Source organism: Euleptes europaea, chromosome 9 (assembly GCF_029931775.1).
Source record: "Euleptes europaea isolate rEulEur1 chromosome 9, rEulEur1.hap1, whole genome shotgun sequence".
Lineage (NCBI taxonomy): Eukaryota > Metazoa > Chordata > Lepidosauria > Squamata > Sphaerodactylidae > Euleptes > Euleptes europaea.
Window position 1 is genome coordinate 19,705,538 of NC_079320.1, and position 24,558 is coordinate 19,730,095.

The following is a 24,558-nucleotide window of genomic DNA, read 5'->3' on the forward strand; positions in this document are numbered from 1 at the left end:
AACAAAGACACGATCAGAACCTGCTCCAGCTCTGCAGAGACTCTGCATGACAATCTCGTTCCTATTGGAACAAGAAATATTGCACAATAGGCCCGTGTGCCCAGCTATGTGGTTTGCTTAATTGCTTGAGAGGGGTGAGGTCAAAGCGCAAACACACAAGTAACACTCAGGCATTGACAATGTGTCATTCTAGATACTGTTCAGCCCGAAGGATCTTCAGGTGACCCTCCCCCCTCGCTTTTTAAGTGGCCTCAGTGAATGAAATCGTCACAGCCTGCTTGGTTGCTTCATCACCTTGTCCCCTCACTTTAAATGGACCTGTAAGTCAGTCTATGCAAGAGAAACATTTAAATTGTTTTTGTAGGATTGCTTTGACCCTAACCACCCTCTAACAATAAGAGGGAATTATCAATCAAAGGGGATAAATGCATAGAGAGGATGAAGAAGTGACCTCATTAGTGAATCTCTAATAGAAAATATAGATTCTTCAGGCTGTAAAATAACATTATCCAGTGTTGGGACCTGCCCAGGACTTGCATCCACAACTCACCTTGGCTGAGGTTAGCCATACATGATTGGCAGCTGCAGTAGCCCACCCAAGATGCACCCAAAATAGGCAGCACGGGCTCCAGACTGCGTTAAGTAATTGAGTCTGGTAGCCAGGTGGAGGCAGTCTAGGGTTGCCAGGTCCCTCTTCTCCACCAGTGGGAGGTTTTTGGGTTGGAGCTTGAGGAGGGTGGGATTTGGGGAGGGGAGCAACTTCAATGCCATAGAGTCCAATGGCCAAAGCAGCCATTTTCTCCAGGTGAACTGATGTCCATAGGCTGGAGATCAGTTGTAATAGCTGGCAATCTCCAGCTAGTACCTGGAGGTTGGCAACCCTAAGTCAGTCACATCATCAAGCCCTGCCTGGGGGAGGAAGCAACCCATGAGGCAGCTGACTAGGCTCCAGGACATGTCTGGTTGGGTGAAAGGGTAAAGGGGAGGAGCCAGCCATGGGAGAGGATTGGGAAGGCAGCCTGCTTAAGGAGGATCTGCAGCAGGTCAGGGAAGATGGAGTATCCCTGCTTGGGCAGTGTGTAATGGCTGAGGGTACGAGAAAAAAGGAGGAATAAGGTTGTACAGCACTCTCCCCTCTCCAATCTGAGGCCTTGAGGGTCTTCCACTGTGGGGAAGGTCACAGCAGAGCAAGGACAAAACAGCCTTGACGAGTGTCACAAACATGATTTTACGCAATACATGGCTCAGTGGTAGAGCATCTGCTCGACCTGCAGAAGGTCCCAGATTCAATCCCCGGCATCTCCAGTTAAAGGGACTAGGCAAGTAGGTGATGTGAAAGACCTCTGCCTGAGACCCTGGAGAGCAGCTGCCGGTCTGAGTAGACAATACTGACTTTGATGGGCCAAGGGTCTGATCCAGTATGAGGCAGCTTCATGTGTTCGTGAGTTCATGGGTAACCCCGGCATAATAGCCAACCATAGCATGGACAAAAAATAAAGTGTAAAACCATGCAGCGCAAACTCAGGGTTACAAATGAAATTTTATAAACATGGTGATCCACCTCATAAATTCATGGATGTATATTTTTGAGCACGTACCATTTTATCTACTTCCATTTCTATGCTACTCTCTCTCTCAGACTCCTGCATTGTCATGAGCCCTTTCCCCCGCCCCCCTCAGTCATAGTACTTTTATATACAGGGCTGCCAAAAGCCACCTCACCTCAGCACTCTGGACAAAAACCTCCCTCTACCTCATCCTTAGGGTTGCTAATCTTCAGGTGGTGGCTGAAGATCTCCAGGTGACAGAAATCAGTTCCCCTGGAGAAAATGGCTGCTTTGGCAATTGGACTCTGGCACTGAAGTCCCTCCCCTCTCCAGAGCCCGCCCTCCTCAGACTCCACCCCAAAATTTCCATTTCAAAGACCAAGGCCTGCATTTATTTCAAGATTTTTTTATGTTGTCTATCTGATTTTAGGAATAAATTCTGCAAAGCCACTGATCTCTATATCTCCTACCCCCATGGTTTGTAGTCCTATGTATAAACCTCTCTACCAACTGAACAGAACACTTCATGCATCTGCTGAAATGGGCACTGTCTCACAACAAAAGTTTATGCCATGGTAATTTGTTATTCTTTAAGGTGCCACAAGACTCTTGTTATTTTCTGCCTGTCGTCTTTTCTGTAAATAGCGGTTTGCAGAATGTATCCCAAACATAAGATTTAATTTTCAATTTATACCTGGGCTTTATTTTGATGCCTCCTTAATCTACAACCTTAGTTAGGTGGCTTAGAGTTTACACAAAGGTGGCCTAGAAATATCAAATGGATAAATAGATGCATGCAAACAGTGACACATTCATTAACTTCTCTCTCATACACATGCACACACAAAGAAAGCAACGCTATCAAAATTAAGTACAAAGCGAGATTTTGCTCCAGCAGTGAAGTGTAATAACATTATGTTGGTCATGTTCATTGTCTAGTGAGCATAAAAGAGAACGCCGATGTCCCCAACAAACCTCGCACCTGACGAACGATATTTGCTTTTAAGTTATTAGAAGAAAAGGAACATAATTAGAAAGCTTTTAGAATTAGAGTTCTGCCAATCAATCAGCTCCAACTTCTTTCCAGTAGGCTTAATTATCTCATGAAGATGTCTAAAGAGCAAATCAATACTAATTATTTGATTGCTATCAACGATCATTATGCCCAAATTATCTCCCTGGATCGTCTAAAGGAAAATTTATTGCATTTCCTTAGGTCAGTGCACCTAAATATACATCCGCATCCTTCCCAGACACAGAGCGTACCGGCACATATAATCAAAGAGTTTCACTGTTACGTTCATATTTATGATCTGGCTCATAAAAACTGCTATATCTAATGGCCAAGGAATGGCCCCTGGGTGGATATCCGCACAATGGGGCTGGGCACCGCTATAATTTTGGGTTCTGCAGATGCAAAGAAATCCACAAGTTTTCAAAAAAAAAAAAAAAAAAAGGAAAAAGGAAAAGGGGGGGGAGCAAAAGAAAGAGGGTACCCCCCTCCCATGCAAAGATATCACAAAGACGAAACATTTACTGTAGAAGGGTTACTTTCTTAAGATTGCAGTGTTGATCTACTAAAGTAAGATGCAGAAGGGAAACATGAAAGATACATCAGAATTCTGCAACTGAACCTTTAAATTAAAGCTTTTCAGAACATTTACAATAGTGCCTTCTGAGACCCTTCACTACAGCAGTGACCTGAAGCATACAATGCTTTTCATGCCCATAGGCCTCTGCATCAGGGACATTATTCTACCACTCTGTGCACAGCATGTGGAGTTTTTCGGCATTCCTCCCTGTCCCTGCAGCTTTTTCCAACCCCAAGGAAGATCAGTCCCAGGATTTCTTGGAGGAATAGCTGTGTGGGTTGCGGGGCTGGAGTGAGGAAGGACAGAGTTGAAATCACTCCTTCTTCTGCTTCCACAAGCACAACTCTGATGAGAAAAGGGACTGAGATCACCCCCTTGTACCTCCTCACTCCATCCCACCAGTGCTCAGGGCTGTTCCTCCATGACCCCAATAATTATGTTTCCAGAGGCTGGAAGTGGCTACAGAAAAGGAGAGGAATGTGTGATAACCTCTGCCCATGGACGGTTGGACACATGTCACTGAGGGGTCAATGAAAACACCACCCAATACTGAATCAGACTTGGACATGCAAAATGGGTTGTAGAGCCTCATTCTATTTGTGTACTTTGTATTCAACAAGCCATTCTGCAATTTTTGGCAGCGTGAAACAGAGTAATTTTGCTTTCTACAAAAACTTATCCAAGCAAAATGAGCTGGCTCCACCAATCCCAACTTGCAGCTATACTAGGGTTGCCATCCTCCAGGTACTAGCTGGAGATCTCCTGCTATTACAACTGATCTCCAGCCAATAGAGATCAGTTCACCTGGAGAAAATGGCTGCTTTGGCAATTGGACTCTATGTCATTGAAGTCCCTCTCCTCCCCAAACCCTGCCCTCCCCAGGCTCCGCCCCAAAAACCTCCCGCTGGTTGCAAAGAAGGACCTGGCAACTCTAAACTATACCGTGCATGGAAGCAGATGATGTGTTTCATGATGTGTGACGGTCGACCAATGTGGAATTTTATTATTTACTAACTAAAGCACAAAGCTGCAGCAATGGCTAACGCTGAACACATAGGTGCCTCAAAAGTTGAAGCTGAATTTGAATCACCTGTCTTTGGCTGCACAAAACAGACTCTGTTAACCACACTGAGCAGATGTGTAGGATGTTTGGACCTATCATAACCAGTGATGGCTAGTTGCCTAAACTTAAGTACATGATCTCAAGTTTCATGGTAAAAGTATTGATCACTTACTTGTAAGTCCTTAATTAAATAATGGATGGTTGAAAAATGTGTGTGGGGGATGAGTTAACTTCAATTAAAGCAGTCCAGAATTTTGATGATCAATCATTTGGATCATTCTGCCCTTCCTTTCTACTGCATATTACAAAGGATCTCTCAACACAGTGTTTTTTTTTTACCATGCAGAATGAGTTAAACTCACGTACATGTCACCTGCTTCAGTGAACTCACAAGCAGGGGATTATAGGTCTGAAGGTGCTTCCAGATGGATGATTGTTTTGAGTGGCCAACGTTTTCATTCAGTGTAGCAGCAGCATGAAAGCTACCCATGACTTGTGCTGATTCCCCACTGTTTGCTGCTAGGCCAAATGGCAGACGACAAATAGCAGAATCAGCTATGGTGACACAACCTAAAACAGTAACTATAGTGCCAACCAGAACTAACCCTTAAAGTACTTCCTTTAAAGAACCATTAAGCTGCTTTCAGTTGATGTTACAGTGCTAAATCCATCATTTGGTCTGGGCACAATCCCAGGCCGTTCTGTGCAACAGGTGGTCCTTGAGCCATGCACAGCTCAACCGCCATGCTCTTTGCCCGGCCAGATGCTTCATAACCCTCTTAGGGTTTTTTTTCACAACATGTGGCAAGGAGTCACGTATTGTGCAGCCCTGGTCAATGGAAACCCAAATAAGCTTGGAAATTAGCTATTTGTAGGGTTGCCAGCTCTGGTGTTGTGGTATCCTGCCAGCCCAAGGCTACCCTGGTACACCAGGCAAGGTGTTCGGGACTGGAGCAAGTTTGCGGGGATTGAACACTGCTGTATAGCCAGAGACAAAATGGGTCCACTGACATCTATCTTGTGTGCCAAGCTGCAGAGCTGACTGGGCAAGTTCAGGCTTGTTTACCATGTTTCTCCTTTGGAGAACATCTGGCATAACTTGGAAAACAATAGGACAAAAACAGACTTCTTCAGCATTTCTTTAGCAATCTCCTGCAGGAGATTAGGCACACCCTAAATCTCATCAGAGACAGAACTCCATTCAGAGAATCGGAATGGACACAACTCATCAAGTCACTAGCCAAGCCCTCTGACTCACTCTGGCAGATAGTTTCCCAGACCTTGCCTTCATCTCAAACTCTATAGCCAATGCTCAGTGGTACTTAGCCAAAAGTACCTAGGCATTGTTTCTGATCTACCTCACCTCCTGTTTGTATTCTCCCTCCTACTCCTAATCTCATCAAGAGAAATCAAACCAGAGAGGATAAGGGAGAACAAGGAAATAAAAAAGAGTAAGAATAACTCACAAGTAACTATAGGGCAGAGGGGAAAAAAGTTCTTGAACAACACAAAACTGGTTTAATAGGGAATAAATGTTAATTAAACCAATGTTTGATGGAGGTTAACCTTAAACTCAAGCAAATATGGATGCATAAATGTATTAAGATTGACTATGACCAGAAAAAGGGAATATATCTGTAACTCAATTAGGATGTTAGAAAAAGTGGAGGTACCCCTTCCCCCCCCATTTTTTTGTCTTTTTATTTTCTTTATATCACCGTCTATATGTAAAATTAATAAAACTTGTTAAAAAAAAAAAGAGCAATCAAACCTTTTGTCCACTTGCAATGACAGCTTATTACCAGACATTGCCAGGCATAGTGAACCATACCTCCAACTCCTCTTTGTTAACATTGTTAACATTTTTCCTGGATCCAAAACTTGAGCCACTGTACTTGCGTGTACAGTTTTCCTTTCCTTGCGAGTAGTGCTGGTTATTACTTGTCTCCATGCCTCTATCTGGACCTTGCTCTCTGGAACGGTAAATATACTTCTCCCTGGGAACCTCTAATCCTTGGGTCCACCCCCTAATACCTTTGCTTTCTTAGCTCTGTGTGTATTGGGATTTGTGTGTTTTCTGTGAATGAGCAAACAATTTTGATTATTGGTTCTTGTAGGTTATCCGGGCTGTGTAACCGTGGTCTTGGAATTTTCTTTCCTGACGTTTCGCCAGGAGCTGTGGCAGGCATCTTCAGAGTAGTAACACTGGAGGACAGTGTCTCTCAGTGTCAAGTGTGTAGCAAGAGTCAGAGAGGGGTTGGGTTTGAGCTGAGTACTGTCCTGCAGAAGTAATGTGCTAATCATTGTCCTGTAAGTATCAAGATAATGTACTAATGAGGGTGTGGTACGTGAAACGTCAGGAAAGAAAATTCCAAGACCACGGTTACACAGCCCGGATAACCTACAAGAACCAATGAACTCTGACCGTGAAAGCCTTCGACAAAATTTTGGTTATTCTTCAATAAAACCCTTAAAATTCATAAAAGCTTCTTTACTGGAAACTTTTCCACTGGTGAACTCATCCCCGTAAAATTTAGTTCGAAGATCCCCATGCCAACCTCTTGCAAAGCTCTACCAGTCTCCAGCCAATAAGGAGATTCCTCTATTTGGCGTAACACTGGGTTGGGAAATATCTGGAGATTTTAGTGGTGGAGCCTGAGGAGAGAGGGGCTTGGGAAGGAGTGGGACTTCAATGGGATACAATGCCACAGAGTCCACCTTCCAAAGAAGCCATTTTCTCCAGGCGAACTAATCTCTATTGTCTGGAGATCAGTTGTAATCCCAGGAGATCTCCAGCCAGCACCTGGAGGTTGGCAACCTTAGCTATTCATCATTTAACAAACTAATAAAAACTAAACTAAGGCTGGCTATGCGCTTCACCCCAATAGGCAGACTGTGTCTCCATATGTGGGCAAGTATCTGAATTTATAATTAAAAAAGCCACATTTGTCTCCCTGATAAACCTATGAAATCCAGGTTTCCAGAAACAGCCCCCAGGCTCCGGCATATGTCAGCAGGTTAGATGTCTCTATTTCTAATTCTTAGAAGATGTTTGCTTGTATATGCAAATTCTGAAGAATATGAGAAGGTGCCCAAAGACTATGTGGATCAAGATGGGCAGAGAGGAAAAGATAATTTGTCTTTTGAGAGACTCAGACCTTGACACTGCTAGGAACTTAATCCCCTTTTAATGAGTTTGGGATGTGAGTAATAATATTTTGATGAGTCAAATGCAGTAATTTTCTCATAGAAGCTGTCAAGATGTTGGCCCAAATAAACCTCATGCAGAGCAGGAAATCTCAGTTGGCATGCGCTCTACAGCTATAGAGACAACAGTTTTTTTTTTTTAAAGAGAGTTGAAGATGATGTGATGGTGGCATTGTGCCATGGTACTAATGTGTTCTGGCCCAATGTCATCTCTAGTCAAACAGGTTTTTGAGGCCCCACAAAACTCTGTGGAAACGGTGTGAGCAGATATGGCAGTGGCATGAATGCACACACCATTGGAAACAATGCCTCTTCTAGCTATAAAACTATGTTCCCTGAAAAAAAACACCTGTATTCTCTGTCACTTCCTATTTTTCCAATTATTTTCTTACTGTATTTTTAATACCTGCCCAAACTAGTCACACTACTCCTGTGGCAAAAACAATACACTGTAATGTTAGGGGAGGGGCTGTGGCTCAGTGGTGGAGCATCTGCTTGGCATGCAGAAAGTCCCAGGTTCAATCCCCAGCATCTCCAGTTAAAAGGGACTAGGCAAGTAGGTGATGTAAAAGACCCCTGCCTGAGACCCTGGAGAACCGTTGGCGGTCTGAGTAGACAACATTGACGTTGATGGACCAAGGGTCTGATTCAGTATAAGGCAACTTCATGTGCTTATGTGACATGTGTTTAATGTTCCATTGCACTCATTGCAAAAAAGCATCCAGACTGAACGTGGGATTTGTTAGCAACAGACTAAGAAACACAAACATGTCCCAGGCGGTGTTTATGGATACATCTTTGGAACTGCTGCTATGTAAATCTCTTATTGGCAATCCACGCTCCAGGTAACCTGCAAGTGACAACAATCAAATACTGACGACACAGCCAAACACTTAATGATGAAGGCTCTTAAGCTCTCACTGATGCAAAGATGCCACCAGCGAAGTGGTGGTGTTTGTGAATCTGCCCCAGATTTGATCGATTCACGGGTGAGCATGGATTAGTGTCTGTCTTTATAAACCTGTTCCAATAACGATCACACACATACAAATAGTCAGTAGGGTAAGGTTATTAAGGCATCGTAATCATGCACGGTACATATGGAGTCAAGAGCGTGCATATTTAAATGTGCATTACAGAGTGAGGGGCACAAATATAGAACAGCAACAACCTTGGTTCATTTCCATTGCAAATTCTCCACGCAAAAAACTGCAGACAAAGTCATCTAGCGAAGCGATAATAGCAGCAGGCGCTTGATTAACAACCCCGGAGCTTCTTTTATCATTATCAACTATTTACAAAGAGGCATTTATACGTTTTGCATCTCTGGGGAGCTGGCACTTAGCATTAAAAATACATGAACCTCCAATGAAGTCCTTTCCCACCTTATGGCCTTTTAATAATGCAAAATTTTCAGAATCCAGGTTATGATATAGGTAAACAAAAGAAGAAAGAATCCTGGGAAAAGAATTAAATCAGTGTATAAGAGAAGTTGTTATGCAGAAAGTCAGCCCTGAGTTTTTATCTCTGCCTTTCATCTCTCCTTTTCACCCCCCCCTTATTATGAAACTATGTCTTGTTATGAAACTATGTCTTGTTGCCAAGCGTCGTCCCAATCAAAAACCAAGTTCAAAAAAGTAATACGTAAATGCTGGTGACCAAGAGGCAAACATACAGCACTTACAGCATTTAAATGATCAAACCAATTCAGCTAAAGGAAGACCAATTTACCTTGAGGGCATCATGGTTGTCATCTAGGCAATAGACTCGGATGTTGTACTCCAAGGATGAGCAGATCAGTGGCCCGAAGATGGCCAGCTTGAGCCGCTTTGCAGCTGCTTTGGTGATTGACTGTCCTACTAAAGCATAGGTGCTGAGAGTTTCTGTCAGGATATGGCAGGCTTCAGGATCCAACTGGATGTAGCATGGAGTAGTGAAGTTTTCTTCTCCAACTGCCACCACATCCTGAAGAAGAAGAGTTAATCACATGAGACCGATCTTGGTGGGTTCTTAGTGAGCAGATGCCTGCCCACTTATGATGTGGTTGAATTCCAAATAGTAGGTAGGTAGCTGAGTGTAGGTCCTGACCTGGATGGTCCAGGCTACCCTGATCTCATCAGGTCTTGGAAGCTAAGCCGGCTCAGCACTGGTTAATCCTTGGATGGGAGACCACCAAGGAAGTCCAGGGTTGCTACTCATAGGCAGACAATGGCAAACCACCTCCATTCATCTCTTGACTTGAAGCCCTAGGGGGTCACCGTAAGTTGGCTGCAACTTGATGGCACTTTTCACCACCACAGCTGAGTCCAAGCAACTACTTAATTAAGATGTAAGGAATCAGTTTAAAATGGTGGTGGTGGAAAGTGCCGTCAAATTACAACTGACCTATGGCGATCCCGTAGTGTTTTCAAGGCAAGAGAGGTTCAGAGGTGGTTTGCCATTGCCTGCCTCTGCGTGGGCTGAGAGAGTTCTGAGAGTAGGTGAGTAGGCCAAGGTCACCCAAGAGACTTCATGTGGAAGAGTGGGGAATCGAACTCTGTTCTCCAGATTAGAGTCCACTGCTCTTAACCACTACACCATAATGGCTCTCAATTTCAAATATAAATATGAATAAAGGAATATGACACACATGTCTGAGATTCAAAGGTTCAGTTGCTGATCCCCATGTTCTTTAAAACTGTGTTGAATCAAACATAAGTAAAGTGCTTTGGTATGCTTGGGTCTTTCTCCATATGCACAGTAGTAGTAAACAATTCCCTTAATGATTTTACTTTGCAACATTGAGTACTGTCAAGTGCAAAAAAGCAAGGTCTGGCAAAAACAACAACAACAACAACAAAAAACACACACCTGAGAACCCACAAATGTGACATTCCTTCCTGCAAAATCTACATTTCTGAAATACAAAGCTGCAATGAATTTACAAGCCTTCTTTTTCCTATCTCCTAGCAAGGAGTTGGCAGTGCTGATGATGTAGAGAGAACAGAGGTAGATTGAGTGAATTTCTAGTTTAGGAACAGATTCAAGAGCTGGGTTCAGGGAAAGGTGATGCTGCACATTTGCAAAGGTGACACCATCCTTCCTGAGGGGTAGAAAGAAAAGTGTCATTTGCATTGCTGATTCTATACCCCCTCCCCCTGCTGGCCAAGCCATGAAACATTTGTACTGGCACTTGTAACAGTGACTTGCCTCTAGCAACATAAACATCTGTTCAACGGATTGAGATAGGAGGTCTGTTCCAGAAAGAGTGAGCGAAGGAAAGAGAATGGACCTGCACAAGATTTGGCTTACTGTGCTAGGATAAGAAACGTACTAGACTTTTGCAAATTGCATTCATAATATCGAACAGCTGTTCAATAGCTGCATGGTCATATGATCACATGACATGGCCTTATATTGATTTAGACCATTAGTCCAGCTGACCCACTACTGTCTTCTCTTACTGGCAATTACCCTCTACGGTCTTGGCAGAAATCTTTCCCAAACAAAGAGGTGATGTCAAAAATAGGGAAAGGGTGGAGAATGGAAAAGTAGTTGGAATAGTCATTAATGCAATTACAACTGAAGCAGATATAAAGGCAGTGGTTATAGAACAGTATATTAAGAAGATTAACCTCTTTTTAAGATATAAAATGCAAGTTTTTGAAAAGGCAATTATTTTCCGGAACTCAGAGAAGGGTAAAAAAAAAAACTGTGTGAATGTGTATGTTTGTTATTGCCTTGTTTGTTTTATAAAATTTATAATAAAATATGTTTTAAAAAATGGGGGAAAGCAAAGCAAAATAAAACACAGTCAGCCTTAAATGAAAGTGTACAATAAAAGCCAAGAGCTCTGGGTTGGATTTGACCATTTTGTTCCGCCAGCACCTGTACGTTCCTCTGGTTCAAGTTGCTTTCTGCTGATGCAAGATACATTTAACATCCACAGAAGATACTTTACACAAGAAAGAACACGTGGGTGCTGATGGAACAAAATGGCAGGTATGACCCACAACTCTTATGTATAAGGGCAAACCTACTTACAATACACATGGGAGACCTCAGAAAGAATCACTAAGCAGGAAAGACGTGATGCTGCTCACTCACTTCTAAGGCTACTCATACCATAAAACTGGAAATAACAGAACTGCTGCAATCATCTCATCACAGACCAGCCTTCACCCATGAATCTATTCCAGAGCATGACGGGCAACTACTGATGCACTCAGGAAGAATTTAAATACTTATGCTACTATCCCAGTTTATCTATGGCAGTAATGCCCAATTCTTGTATCTTTGTTACATTTCCAGAAAGTTTATGTGCTACGTTCCAAAGGCCTACATTCACCTACTTTGAAAAACTTTCATCTGTGATAAGAATATAAGAACATAAGAGAGGCCATGTTGGATTAGACAAAAGCCCATCAAGTCCAGCAGTCTGTTCACACAGTGGCCAACCAGGTGCCTCTAGGAAGCCCAAAACAAGACAACTGCAGCAGCACCATCCTGCCTGTGTTCCCCAATAGGCATGCTCCTCTGATCCTGAATAGGTATGCATCATGACAAGTATCCATTTTTACTAGGAGCCAGGAATAGCCCTCTCCTCCATGAATATGTTCACTCCCCTCTTAAAGCCTTCCAGGTTGGCAGCCATCACCACATCCTGGGGCAGGGAGTTCCATAATTTAACTATGCATTGCGTGAAGAAATGCTCCCTTTTATCTGTTTTGAATCTCTCACCCTCCAGCTTCAGCAGATAACCCCGTATTCCAGTATTATGAGAGAGGGAGAAAAGCTTTATCTGTGATGTGAATTCACTCTTTGGTTTCCTTGGTTTGAGTTTCATTTGAATAGTTTCCCAGGAACGGAAGACACATGCATGTCACACACTGAGCCCTTAATATTCTATATACATTATTTTGGATTAACAAGTAATCTACTGACGAGCAGGGACTTTTAGACTGATAGTGCTGCAGGTGCCCCTACAAATGTTGTACACACTGAAGTTTGGTGACCTCACCTCCCACTGTCCTTGGGCCGTTTGGTTCTTCAGCTGGATTTTCCAGTCTTCGGTGTTTGGTTCTGCACAGTGGTGCATCGTTAGAATGACAGGCCGTGTCAGTAGAGCTCCCGGAGGTCCACAGCTGACCACAGGGGTCAAAAGGGTTTGACTGTCTTCCACGGGAGGCCTAACAGGATTATAAAGTGGGGGAGGAGTCACATTAATTGGATTGTTCTAAATGAACAACAGATTTTTTTTATTAAAAGAAAAAACAACCCTTGTCGTAGTTACTTATCCATAAAGTGCAGATTTCACATTCTATAATAATCAACAATGTGTAGCCATGTTAGTCTGTCTGTAGCAGTAGAAAAGAGAGTCCAGTAGAACCTTAGTCTCACAACATTTCTGGCAGGGTATGAGCTTTCGTGAGTCACATACCCTGCCAGAAATTTTGTGAGCCTTTAAGGTGCTACTGGACTCTTGTTCTAACCATTTTGTTCTAATAATCAAATCAGTTAGACAAAGGAAAAATATCACTGGAGAAGAAGAAGAGTTGGTTTTTATATGTCAACTTCCTCTACCACTTAAGAGAGACTCAAACCGGCTTACAATCACATTCCCTTCCCCTCCCCAAAACAGGCACCCTGTGAGGTAGGTGGGGCTGAGAGAGCTCTAACAGAGCTGTAACTTGCCCAAGGTCACCCAGCTGGCTTCCTATGTAGGAGTGGGGAAACAAACCCACTTCACCAGATTAGCCTCCACTGCTTATGTGGAGGAGTGGGGAATCAAACCCAGTTCTCCAGATCTGAGTCCACCACTCCAAACCACCGTTCTTAACCACTACACCATGCTGGCTCTCCATACCATGCTGGCTCTCCAGCTGGAGAACACTGATGGCCAACCTTTTCAGCCCATGTGCCAAAAGCCAAAACATGCCACAGTGCAACTATAGCACACACACTGCTGGTCACACGCAGCAGCTGAGATTGTGGTTTCAACAGCGCAAAAAGGCAGGTCAGTTAATCCCGGAACTATTTCTGCTCCTGTTAAGTATTTCATAAATCCTGTAGCATAGAGGATACTGGTTGGCCACAATATGTTCTATCAAAGTAGGGCAATTACGGCTTGTTCTAGTGTTTGGTATTTTTCACCTGGTTGATACCTCTCTTAAGAATAAAGGATCCAATGTGAACGAGTTCTTGTTTGTGTTTTTCTTGAGTGACTAGCTGTTACATTGGGGTGTGGGGAAGAGTAAAACCAAGAGCGTTCTAACTTGCTGAGGTATCTCTTGAATGTTTACAGATAGTCTAACTATTTACCAATTTAGATCATCCACCACCACACGAGGCTGATGAACAGACGGAGCTGTGTGTTGATGGTGAGGGGAAATTCAGCAGAGGAAGGAACAGGCAGCACTACCAAAGTGTCAGTCAACTGCTAGTCTCTCTGTGTGATTGTTAATGTTCTGCGTTGTCAAAATAGTATTGGAATGGCTTGAGTCAGCAGTGCTGTATTTGAGTCTTATATGTGAACAGAATGCCATTGTATGTGAAGGGAGGAGAAAGAAGGGGGAAGGTATCATAAGAACATAAGAAAAGCCATGCTGGATCAGACCAAAGCCCATCAAGTCCAGCAGTTTGTTCACACAGTGGCCAACCGGGTGCCTCTAGGAAACCCACAAACAAGATTGCTCCAGCAGCACCATCCTGCCTGTGTTCCACAGCACCCAATAATAGGCATGTTCCTCTGATCCTGGAGAGAATAGGTATGCATCATGACTAGTATTCATTTTTACAAGTAGCCATGAATACTCCTCTCCTCCATGAACATGTCCACTCCCCTCTTAAAGCCTTCCAAGTTGGCATCACCACATCCTGGGGCAGGGAGTTCCACAATTTAACTATCAGGGAAGTTTATGGCACACATTACCTTCCTATTCATAAATTCTTGTATCTTCCCACATATAACTATATGCTGTTCATGGATACCAACCTTCAGGGTATGAATCAGTCACTTCCTGCCGAATTACTGGAAAGAACTTTCCAGATAAGCAGATAGTCTGCATTATAGGGATAGGTACTTATTTGTTATTGTTTTTACCAACTCCAGAGAAATGGATGTTGGCACTATCATTACCACATTGTAGGCATGAAACTAGTTTAGGTGCCATATTACAGTTTTGTCGAAACATGGCTCTTTTTATATAATGATGGATCTGAGGCTAGTTTAATGCTGAACAGGGGAAAAATAGACTTCATACTGATAAATACTAGTGCAGCTTGCCTATTGCTTGCAGGCTCCTGTGCAAATGTTACAAATGCAGTATAAACAAAAAGGAGTTTCAAAAGAAAATTTACACTTGTGTAGATTTATATTGCAAGAGACACATACTAAAACAAGTTTAGAAGATTCTCTTTTATGTCTCCGAAGCATTTATTACTGTGCCAGATGTATATGGGCATTTTCACGTTTCTCAGCTCTCTTTTTCATTCGCCGAGCAAAGTTCTTCCTCCACTGATCACACCCTCCAATATTTAGAAAACTTTGCAAAATGAAGGCTAATTCTTTTAATGACATATATCTTAGATGTATGTGTTTGTGTGTGTGTGTGTGAGAGAGAGAAAGAGAGAAAGAGAGCGAGAGCAGGAAGAGAGCAGGGAGACAGAAGGGAAGAGTGATATACTGTAACAAAAGATAATGCTAGCATGGTGTAGTGGTTAAAATGTCAGACTAGGATTTGGGTAAACCCAGGTTCAAATCCCTACTCTGCCATGGAAGCTCGTTGGGTGACCTTGGGCCAATCATTCGCTCTTAGCCTAACCTACCTCCCAGGGTTGTTGTGAGGATAAAATGGAGGAGAGGAGCTGCTTTGGGTCCCCATGGGGGAAAAAGGTGGAATATAAACAAACAAATAAATAATTGATGCTGGCCCCAGGGGTATGGGCAAAGCTGTCTTCCTTACTCTCCAAACTCCTAGGTTGATACTTTCAGCTACTTTATTCATCGAAATAGGCAATATCTCAGCAAAGATAAACTGGTTCCAAACTGGCTTAGTTATCATGCCTCCCTGAAAAAATCAGGAAACTGCAGTTTGTATAAAAATTCAGGTTTGTGATTCTCCTGGTTTTCTCACTGCACTAGAATCTGCAGAATTCCCTGGGTGGAAGCCACACCAGCTTATCATTTTAAACATGTAGGATATACAATTGTGTGTGTGTCATGCAGATTCCATTAAAGCTATTATGTCCTCTTTGTCATTTTGCCTACCCATTTCGGCTGCAGAAATGAAATCTTGTTTTTCGACTGACAGTTTGGATAGCTGTGTTCAAATATATATATATATATACATACATATATATCAAGTGAGAGTAGAGAGATGAATAACTCACAGGAGCAGATGGTGACCCTTCCAGTCATGTTAAGTGAAGGTTTTGTAAATGTAATCTTCCTGCTGCTGTTTTCCTTTATATAAATGTCGTGTGTGTTCTAAATTAGGATCAAGATGTTTTGGGCACCATCTATCAACCACGCTACACTACCTAGAATTATTCTTTACTGGATTTATGTATTTCTTTATTTTTCCTCTCTTTTGGTTTTTTGAAAAGATGTTCAAATTGGGGGGGGGGCAGAATCCAGACTGGTAAATCATTCATGATTTTGTCTATGAAACAGAATAGTAAGGAGTTTGACCTAATAATCTGGGATTTTTATTTGTTTTTCACTGCATTCAGTTTGCCATACTGTATCTAGCATCAAATTAATTCTCCCAAAGACATTGCTTCAAAAGCAGCTGCTTAAAAAAAACAAAACGATTCACCTATGCAATTTTAGTGGTCCCCCACAAATAAGCATTTGCAATAACATCACAATCTAAATGGTAGATGGACTATGCCCACAGTCTGTAGGTCACTTTCAATCATAGCACGTGGTTCTATCACCACATTGTGAATCCTGTATGTGTTGTATGCACAGACCGACATTCTCAAGCTTTACTCTTCCACTCAAATCAACAAGACATCACCTAGCTGTTTTACACAGGTAACAGGGCTGTACTGTAATGAAATGCTTTGGTAATGTACAGGGACTATACATTATACTAGTGCATATAGGACTCACTGTCTGTTGCTGAAGTATGCTCCTACTATGTAATTTCTGTATCATTTAGCATGTCATATTTAAAAGCTTATGCTTTGTTTCAGCTCTGTTTCAGATTTCTGCATTCCAAACTCTATTGCATTGTTTACTGTAGGGTGTTCTATGCATGGTCGCTTTAACCTCCTTTATTCCCCGTTTCAGCCAGGATCAAATTTTTCAGTATGCACGATATCTCATTCCTTGGAAGCTCAATGCTGTTTCGACGCAAAATGAACCCGGCTTTTCCCATTTCTCTTCTGGCCTGAATTAAACCATTCATCCTGGCTCATTCCGGAGTCACAGAGTGTACATACTCCATTCTCAGTTTGAGCTTCCCTGCGCCATCACGTCCCACCCTTTTCCCACCCCCTCCTCCAAGCAGCATGCCGATGGTTAAACAGGGGAAAACAGAAGATTGGCTTCTCTCACAGCCAATCACAAAGCAGTGTGTAAAGAGGTGGGGATTCAAGTGCTTCCTGGTTCCTGCTACGTCAGAGCTCTTTCTGAGCAAAAGAAAGGCTTTTTAAAAATGAGGCTTGGATTCCCCTCCCCTCTTTCAGGTAGCTTCATTTTTTTTTTGTTCTTAAAATGCTTTTTTATGTTGGGTTCGGGAGGAAGGAAATCTTCTTTCACGGGCAGCACTGCGAAGTAAGCCAATCACAGAGCAGCATTTAAAGGGGTAGGACTCAATTTGAGCCTGGGAGACTGTTTTTCTGTATTCATGGTTCGATTAGCCCACAGTTTCGTCCCTGATCATTCAAGCTAATGCATAGTTTCCCCCAACCCGGGTTACTTTAATGTGCAGTGAACCCAGGTCCAAGTAGGGAGATCCAGCCCATGCATAAAAGACCTATGTGTGATCTGCCTTGAGTCTCAGGGAGAAAGATGGATTATAAATAATGTAAATAAATAAACGGTGGCTGATCATGGTGCAGTTCATCTTAGAAATGTCATCCACTTGGAGATCTCTCCATTGAAGGAAAAGGAAGAAATAAATCTCTCAGTAGTAAACTTTAAAATAATTTTATCGTTTTAATAGGAAAATGTCACATCATTCCTATAATGGATACATTTCTTTTGGCTATCCATATTTTAAGGATATGCAATTACAAAGCTGCCTCGTACTGTGTCATTATGTAATTACAAAGATGTGACAAGAAAACTTAGCATTTGTTTATTAATTATTGGAATACTGAATTGCATAATTTTAACATGTTTTTAACAGTTTTTATTCTACAGATTAATCTAAGATTGTCATTGGCACGTAGAACAGTTAAGGAAATATTTATATTTGCATGCCTGTTTTCAGCAAGCATTATTACAAAAGGTAAAAACATGTTTAAGTATAGTTGTAATAGTCTGCATGTAATTTTTAGTTTTACAATAAGAAGAGCCCCTAGTTCAGATTCTTCTCTGAAAGATGACCCCAATTACCCAGGCGTAAGAGGGTGCTTCTCAGCTCTGATAACAGCACCACAGTTGTCACTAACACATCTTTTTAGAAAACTGGAAAACAACAACGTGTGACTCTTTGGGAACAACTCTGGCATTTAATAAGGACCATTAGATTCCCATGTTGATGACTAAAGGTAACACTTCCACTGACACCCCCATGCTTTCAAACGCTATAATGGGGGTGAAATCAACAAAAAACCTCACAGTTCTCTGACACCCATAACCTTCAGCCAGTGGAAAGAACAGCTTGACTAGGCCAAAATGTGATGGCTGTCAGGGGTCTAACTGCTAGAGAAAGGCAACAAAACAAATCTAGGGAGATTAGATAGAGAAAGAAAAGTTTTGGAGCGTGCAGGTGGGAAACCAAGGGGGCTGGGGTGTAGGGCTCCGTGGAATAACACATTTCTGCTTTTCGTCTGAGCTATTAACAATTGCCTTGTCGCATTCTGAAGTGAGACTCGAGGGCCCGTGGGGTTTGCAAAGAGTTTGCTTTGTTCACAGAGGCTGAAGTGTGCCCGTGACTTTGACTCTGGAACTTAGCTCATGTTTTCCATTATAAAATCCATTTTGCAATTTAGTACTCAGATAATTACCAGTTGATGGCAGCTTAATTGCTCTGTAGATTGTTTGGTTCTTGTTTTTGGAAGATGTACACTGGTGATAAAGCAGCCTAAACTCAGGATTTCAGGATATTGGTTTGCTATGCTTTTGGACTTTTAGTGGTTGCTCAGCAAGTCATTCAGTAATAGAGTTGCCAGACCCCAATGGGGGTGGGGGATTACCTGCTTTGGGCCCCCACCTCCAGAGCTGGCCAGCTGGCCAGCGGGGTCTTACTGGGCTTAAAACGAGGTCTAGGCCTCGATGTTGATAGTGTGATGATGCCATCGAGGAAAACGCTCTGGTATTTGGGCAAAACTCTATGGTAAAAAAAGCTTCTACCATAGGGTTTTGCCCAAATACCAGTGTCTCCCACAACGGCGCTGACATGATGATGTCACTTTTGGAAAGTGATGTCATCGCATCAGCGCCAGCCTCCCTCTACAGCTGGTAAGTCCCCCTCACCCCCATCCCCTGCGGGTTGCCAGGGGGGATCGGGCAACCCTAATACAGATACCCAATGAACACAAGGTGCTACTGGTTGGGTTCATTAGTTTTATTTTCTCAACACAGTAGAGGTGATATTGTACCACATGATGACCTGCTGGGCATCAGCTGTTAGGGTATATTTTTAAGGACAAACAGTGGTAGTTTTGTGTGCTTAAATGAGGAACTGCCTCAGTTTTATAGAAGAGAGGAGTGAGTGGTCTGGATACATGTAATGATTACCTCATGTTAGATTCAAAAATATTATTATTCAAATGTTATCATATTTTGGTAATTGGCTGAATAGCTCTATTGTAGTTGTAATCCATATTGTGTCCCAGTGACTATAAATTAAAATTAATTAATTAATGACATCAAAGGGGTTGGCATGCATCAGGATTTCAGAATTGTCTCCATTCCTGCAGCATACATCTCAATAGCCTCTCTTCTCTAAGCACTTTTCTTGGTAAAGCACAAAAACATTTAGGTAAATAACCTGCAAAGAAGTAGGTTGTGAGTGAGGCAAAGGGCTCAGGTTACATCTTATACCTGTCTTAAAATCAGACCCACCCCCACAACATTTATCTTTGCCTTGGGCAATGCCATGTTTTAAACACATAAAACTGCTTCCACAGTGTCTAAGTTGGTCTTATGTGTTAGAAAAATGATGTCATAGTGCAGTGGTCCACAATATGGTGTTCGTGGCTGGCATGGCACCCACCAACACATTTTATGGTACCCACCAAGTATGTTTATAGAAAGTGGGTGGGGCCAGGTGGGGCTTTTGCCCAGCAAGGCTTCTGACTGGACACTGGAGATTTGTGTTGCTGTGCAGACTAAAAAAAAATGTTGCTTTGGCATTAGCTGCCACCACCCCACAAGGATATTCACTGTGTGAAGGCAAGCTGTGAGAGCCATATTGTGGCTGGCTCTGCCTCCTGCGGCAGTAGGGTTGCCAGCTCCGGGTTGGGAAATACCTGGAGATTTTGGGGGTGGAGTCTGAGGAGGGCAGGGTTTAGAGAGGGGAGGGACTTCAATGCCATAGAGTCCAATTGCTAAATAGACCATTTTCTCCAGGGGAACTGATTTCTACCTGGAGATCAGTTTTAATAGTGGGAATTTGCCAGCCACCACCAGGAGGTTGACAACCCTATGCGACAGCCACTTTGTGGCTGTGCCAACCATGCTGTGTCAGAATTCCAAACATTCCCACAAGCTCAAAAAGGTTGGGTACCCCTGTCTTAGTGGATGGCTCCCAGTAAGCTAGGTGGTCTCTTTAGCTACAATAAGCTGGATCACCTTTACTGAAAATATAAACTAATTAATCTAACATACAGCATCCTGGCACTGCAAACTAGCCTGGTTTCTTCTGGATTTCTTAAGATTTAATAGACAGCTGCAAAGGCCCAGAGTGTGGCAGATCAGCTTTTTGGAATATTGACTTTAGGATGGTTTGTCTTGGTTTATCCCTGGCTTGTAAATAGCCATTCACTGATGACCTGAGGCTCATAAGAATTGCCTACAGGCCATCAGGCAGGGAAGCTTTATTAAATTGGAAGGAAGTAGTTTATTTACTTATTTTAGACCATCAGTGTTCCACCGTGACCCTATGTGAACAGTTTATTTACTTTCTGTAGTGCTATTTTATTTTGTTCAACTTCTACCCCGCCTTTTTCCCACCCAGGCAGGGCTCAGGGGAGCTTACAGCAATCACCTATACATGTCATTAAAATCCTATAAATAGAAATACAAAATTCAATTATTACAATGTAAAATATAGTACATACAGGCTGGTTTATGTGGCAGCTACCATTTGTTGAACCATTAATGTAGAACTAACCACTGCTATCAGGTGGTCTTTTTCAACATTAATTAGTCAGGAGTGACAGATCTCTTTGAACAGGGATAAGTGTCATTTTGTAACTGATGGATGAGTTTTTAGCAATGTTTGTGTGTGGTGGGGGAGGTATCCATGGTCTATAATAAAATACAAAGGTCAACATTATAGCAGAACAGACTAGACTTTTTCTGTAATTAGCCATTACCAAAATGTGGGACATGAATAATGTAGGCCAAAAAAAGGGGGGAGAGTCTTTTGTAATTTAATTTTCTAAATGTATTAGTTTCGGGATGGATGACAGATTAGCAAAACCACAGAAGTGTGTTCAGTACTGCACAGTCTCCAGATATCTGTGGCTGAGTACAGAATGAATATTCTTAAATAATTGTAAAGTTAATGAAAACCGAAACAATCCAGATGCTTAATATTGCATCAAATAGCAAATTCCTCATTTGCACAATGTGACTGTGGAAATACAAGGTGTACATGTCCCTGCATATAGCTGGACCAGAGCTGGTAGTAAAGAGCTTTCCATCATTCTAGCCATTACATGGAGCACCGAAGCTTCTTTGGGGTGGGCTGCAATGTTTACCTTGCCCCCTGGAGTTTATCCATGCTAACGTATCTGATTTGCCTTGTTCATTCTGAATGCAAAAAATAAATTTCCTTGGCACAGATTTTGGGTGAGAAGATGCACCATCCTACTGATCCGTCTTGTCACACTGCATTTGCACAACTATGACTGATTTCTAATTTTTATATTAATTGCTGACATCAGTTACATCTCTGGGTTGGGAAATGCCAGATGATTTTGTGGGTGGAACCGGTGGGATCTGGGAAAGGGAGGGGACTCAGCCGGGAATAATGTCATACAGTCCACCTTCCAAAGAAGCCATTTGCTCCAGGAAAACTGATCTATGTCATCTGGAGATCAATTGTAATTCCAGGGGATTTCCAGGCCCCACCTGGAGGTTGGCAACCCTAGAAACAGCAGAAGCCCGCAGGGGGTTACAACATCAAAATCTAGCCCCTTCTCACAAACTCGTACACTGCATAGGAAGGACCTGAGCTTAGATATTTCTGGATTTGTTTGCAAACCCTTTCTGTGGCCTCAGCAGCTTTTCAGCCTTGCGTCAATAGATACATATATATGCTGATCAGAATGTTGCATTAATAGACTTTGCCTCCTCCCTGCAATTAGTTGCTAAAGCAAATGCACTGTAAGCAGAGACTCTTTTACCTCATGTTCTCCTTTCGGTGAACCGTCACATACATTTCGTAGACTCTCCCCTGGGGAACAGCTCCTGCAGGAATCAGCAAACTTACTCCTGCAGAGCAACCAAAAAAAAAAAAAAAAGTGGGGGGGGGGGAGAGAAAGTAGAGAATATTAAGACAGGAAAAGAAAAGCAGCCTGACTTTTGGAGGAAGAAGTCTGAGAAGATGCCACCCGGCATGCCCAAATCCCATCCAGGCCCTCTAACTAAACAGAACACTTTACAGCCACCCAGACACTTATTTCTGGCAGTTTTATCACTTGCATCTTCTGCCCATTTTCTACATTACAGGAACTGGAGAAGGGGGTATTTTCCCCTCCCTTTTCGCTTTATTTAAAGAACAAGCAGATGGCTGCTCTGCTGCTTGCATTGAAAAAAAAGGGGGGGAAACAACAGTTGCTTTTACTATTTCAAACAGTAGTAATGGGATCATTTCCCTTGGCAATTCTTATTTAATTAAATTTTTTTTTAAAAAGCCAGCAGAATACTGTCCCATGAAACAACGGGCGACTACAGCCTTTTTTCTTTTCTTTTTCTGCTTAAGGATATTGGCTCATCCGGTCATCATCTACCATTCTGAAGCTCATGATTTGTTTTTAACTAATAACTGGGTTGCGAAGGGAGAAACAGGCTGTTTGCTGTCTTTTGCATGGCCAAAGTTGTCTAGAATATGCTGCAGACACTCAAGCCAGAAGGCTGTAACAAGTACACTCTCAAGGGATATTTATTTTTATTAAAGCATGTCTACATGGCCTCTTAACTATCTAAACCATTAAGATTTAAAACTTGCAAAGTCAAAAAACATTTTAATGACCCAGAGCCCCAATCTAGATTTGTACAAAGCTGCCATGTGGGATGATTCATTCAATTTGATAGAAGTGACAACTAAGGCCATATAAAGGGATATTTGTATGTATATCCATTTAAATGAGTGGTACGGAGTATCTACTTGGCATACAGAATTTCCCATGTTCAATCCCTGGAATCTCCAGTTAAAAGGATCAAATAGTGTGTGATGTGAAAGATCTCCACTGAAGACCCTGGAGAGCCACTGCCAGTCTGAGTAGACAATACTACTATTGATGGACCAGACCAACGGGTCTGAGTCAGTATAAGGTAGCTTCATATGTACATATGCTGGTATGAATTTAATCATGCATAGGTTGCTGTATAAGAAGTGATTTGCTAATTAGAAGAAAAATAAGTCCTTGCTGTATGCAGGAATTGTGAACCTAATCAGGATGCAAACATACAATATAACCCTGAAAAAAATCCATACCTTCTACTACCCAAACCCCATCTACTCAACATGTGTATGAGACGCGGTTTGCACTGTACTCTATTCTAGTACCTAGAAGTAAAACACTCTTTAGCATTGTAAATGTCTTTCTTTAGCTCCATGCCATCTGAAGCAAATGGAAATTTAGAGCAACTGATTTGTTTCCTAATTAATTTGTCCTTATTATGTCTTCTGGCAACAGTAAGGTATTTTTCCCTGGAAACTAGGTTTGTTTTTTGGCAGTGCATGAAAGAAAAGGTCAAGGGTTCTGAATGTCATTTCACACAAGGAGGTTGGGAAGTCACTCTGAAAGCAGTGAGTCAGAGCTTTGCCATTTTTGGCTAAAGCGGGATAGGGCTTTAGGGAGAGAAGATGTTTAATAGCTAAGTAACCCCAAATGGGGAAAAAGCTACTGTTTGATTTCCAAAAGCGGCCTTAATTTCTTTTCTCTTCTGCTGGAAAAAGAAATTAGATGGTTGTACTTTACATTTTTTTGGAAGCACCATGAAGTGTCTTTCATACAACTACTTGCTGTTGTGATTTACCTGCATTGGGTACAATCAGATGACCCCCGAGAGAGTTGAAGGTACCAAAAGCAGTACATGATGGGTCTGTTTGCCGAGCAAGACTCTGGTTCTTAATATTTAATGCTTCATTCTCTAGCAAGGACTGAGTGATCTGAGGGGAGAGTTTGGATGAGAAGTCGGACAGGTCATCCTGTGGAGTCACTGCACCCGAATTGTTGTACACCTTGATCTTCAAGTTGGGCAACGGATCAAGAATGGGAGAGTTGGTCATGGGGATTTTATCTGACACATCATGCAGGGCATACACGGGCCCTCTGTACATGGCGGCAGCAGATGTGAGGTCCGGAGGTACAGCCAGAAGGTCTGTGTTCAAATAGAAAAGACAAAATATAAACATTATAACTCATGGCTCTGCTCTCATTCGAAACAATTACTTCGGGTAAATTTTAAAAAAGTTTTGTCTTTGAAACCTGAAGGCAAGGATGACCACCTGCAGGGAGAAGTGTCTGCTAGACAATGCTCTTTTGCCAGTCAGATGGAATGGAAGGGACACTTCCAGCCAAGCATGGATATTTT

The 24,558-nt window shown here is 42.3% G+C and overlaps 1 protein-coding gene across 2 annotated transcripts in view; it reads right to left on the minus strand.

Annotated features, from left to right (window-relative positions):
- Positions 1–24,558, minus strand: part of UNC5C (unc-5 netrin receptor C) — a 367,585-nt gene that overhangs the window by 18,177 nt on the left and 324,850 nt on the right. For both annotated transcript variants that reach the window (XM_056855516.1, XM_056855514.1), the window contains 4 exons: positions 24,001–24,345; positions 22,143–22,230; positions 12,409–12,577; positions 9,141–9,374 (listed from right to left, as the gene is read on the minus strand). In XM_056855516.1, the coding sequence (XP_056711494.1) occupies positions 9,141–9,374; positions 12,409–12,577; positions 22,143–22,230; positions 24,001–24,345 (836 nt within the window). The remainder of the gene's footprint in view (positions 1–9,140; positions 9,375–12,408; positions 12,578–22,142; positions 22,231–24,000; positions 24,346–24,558) is intronic.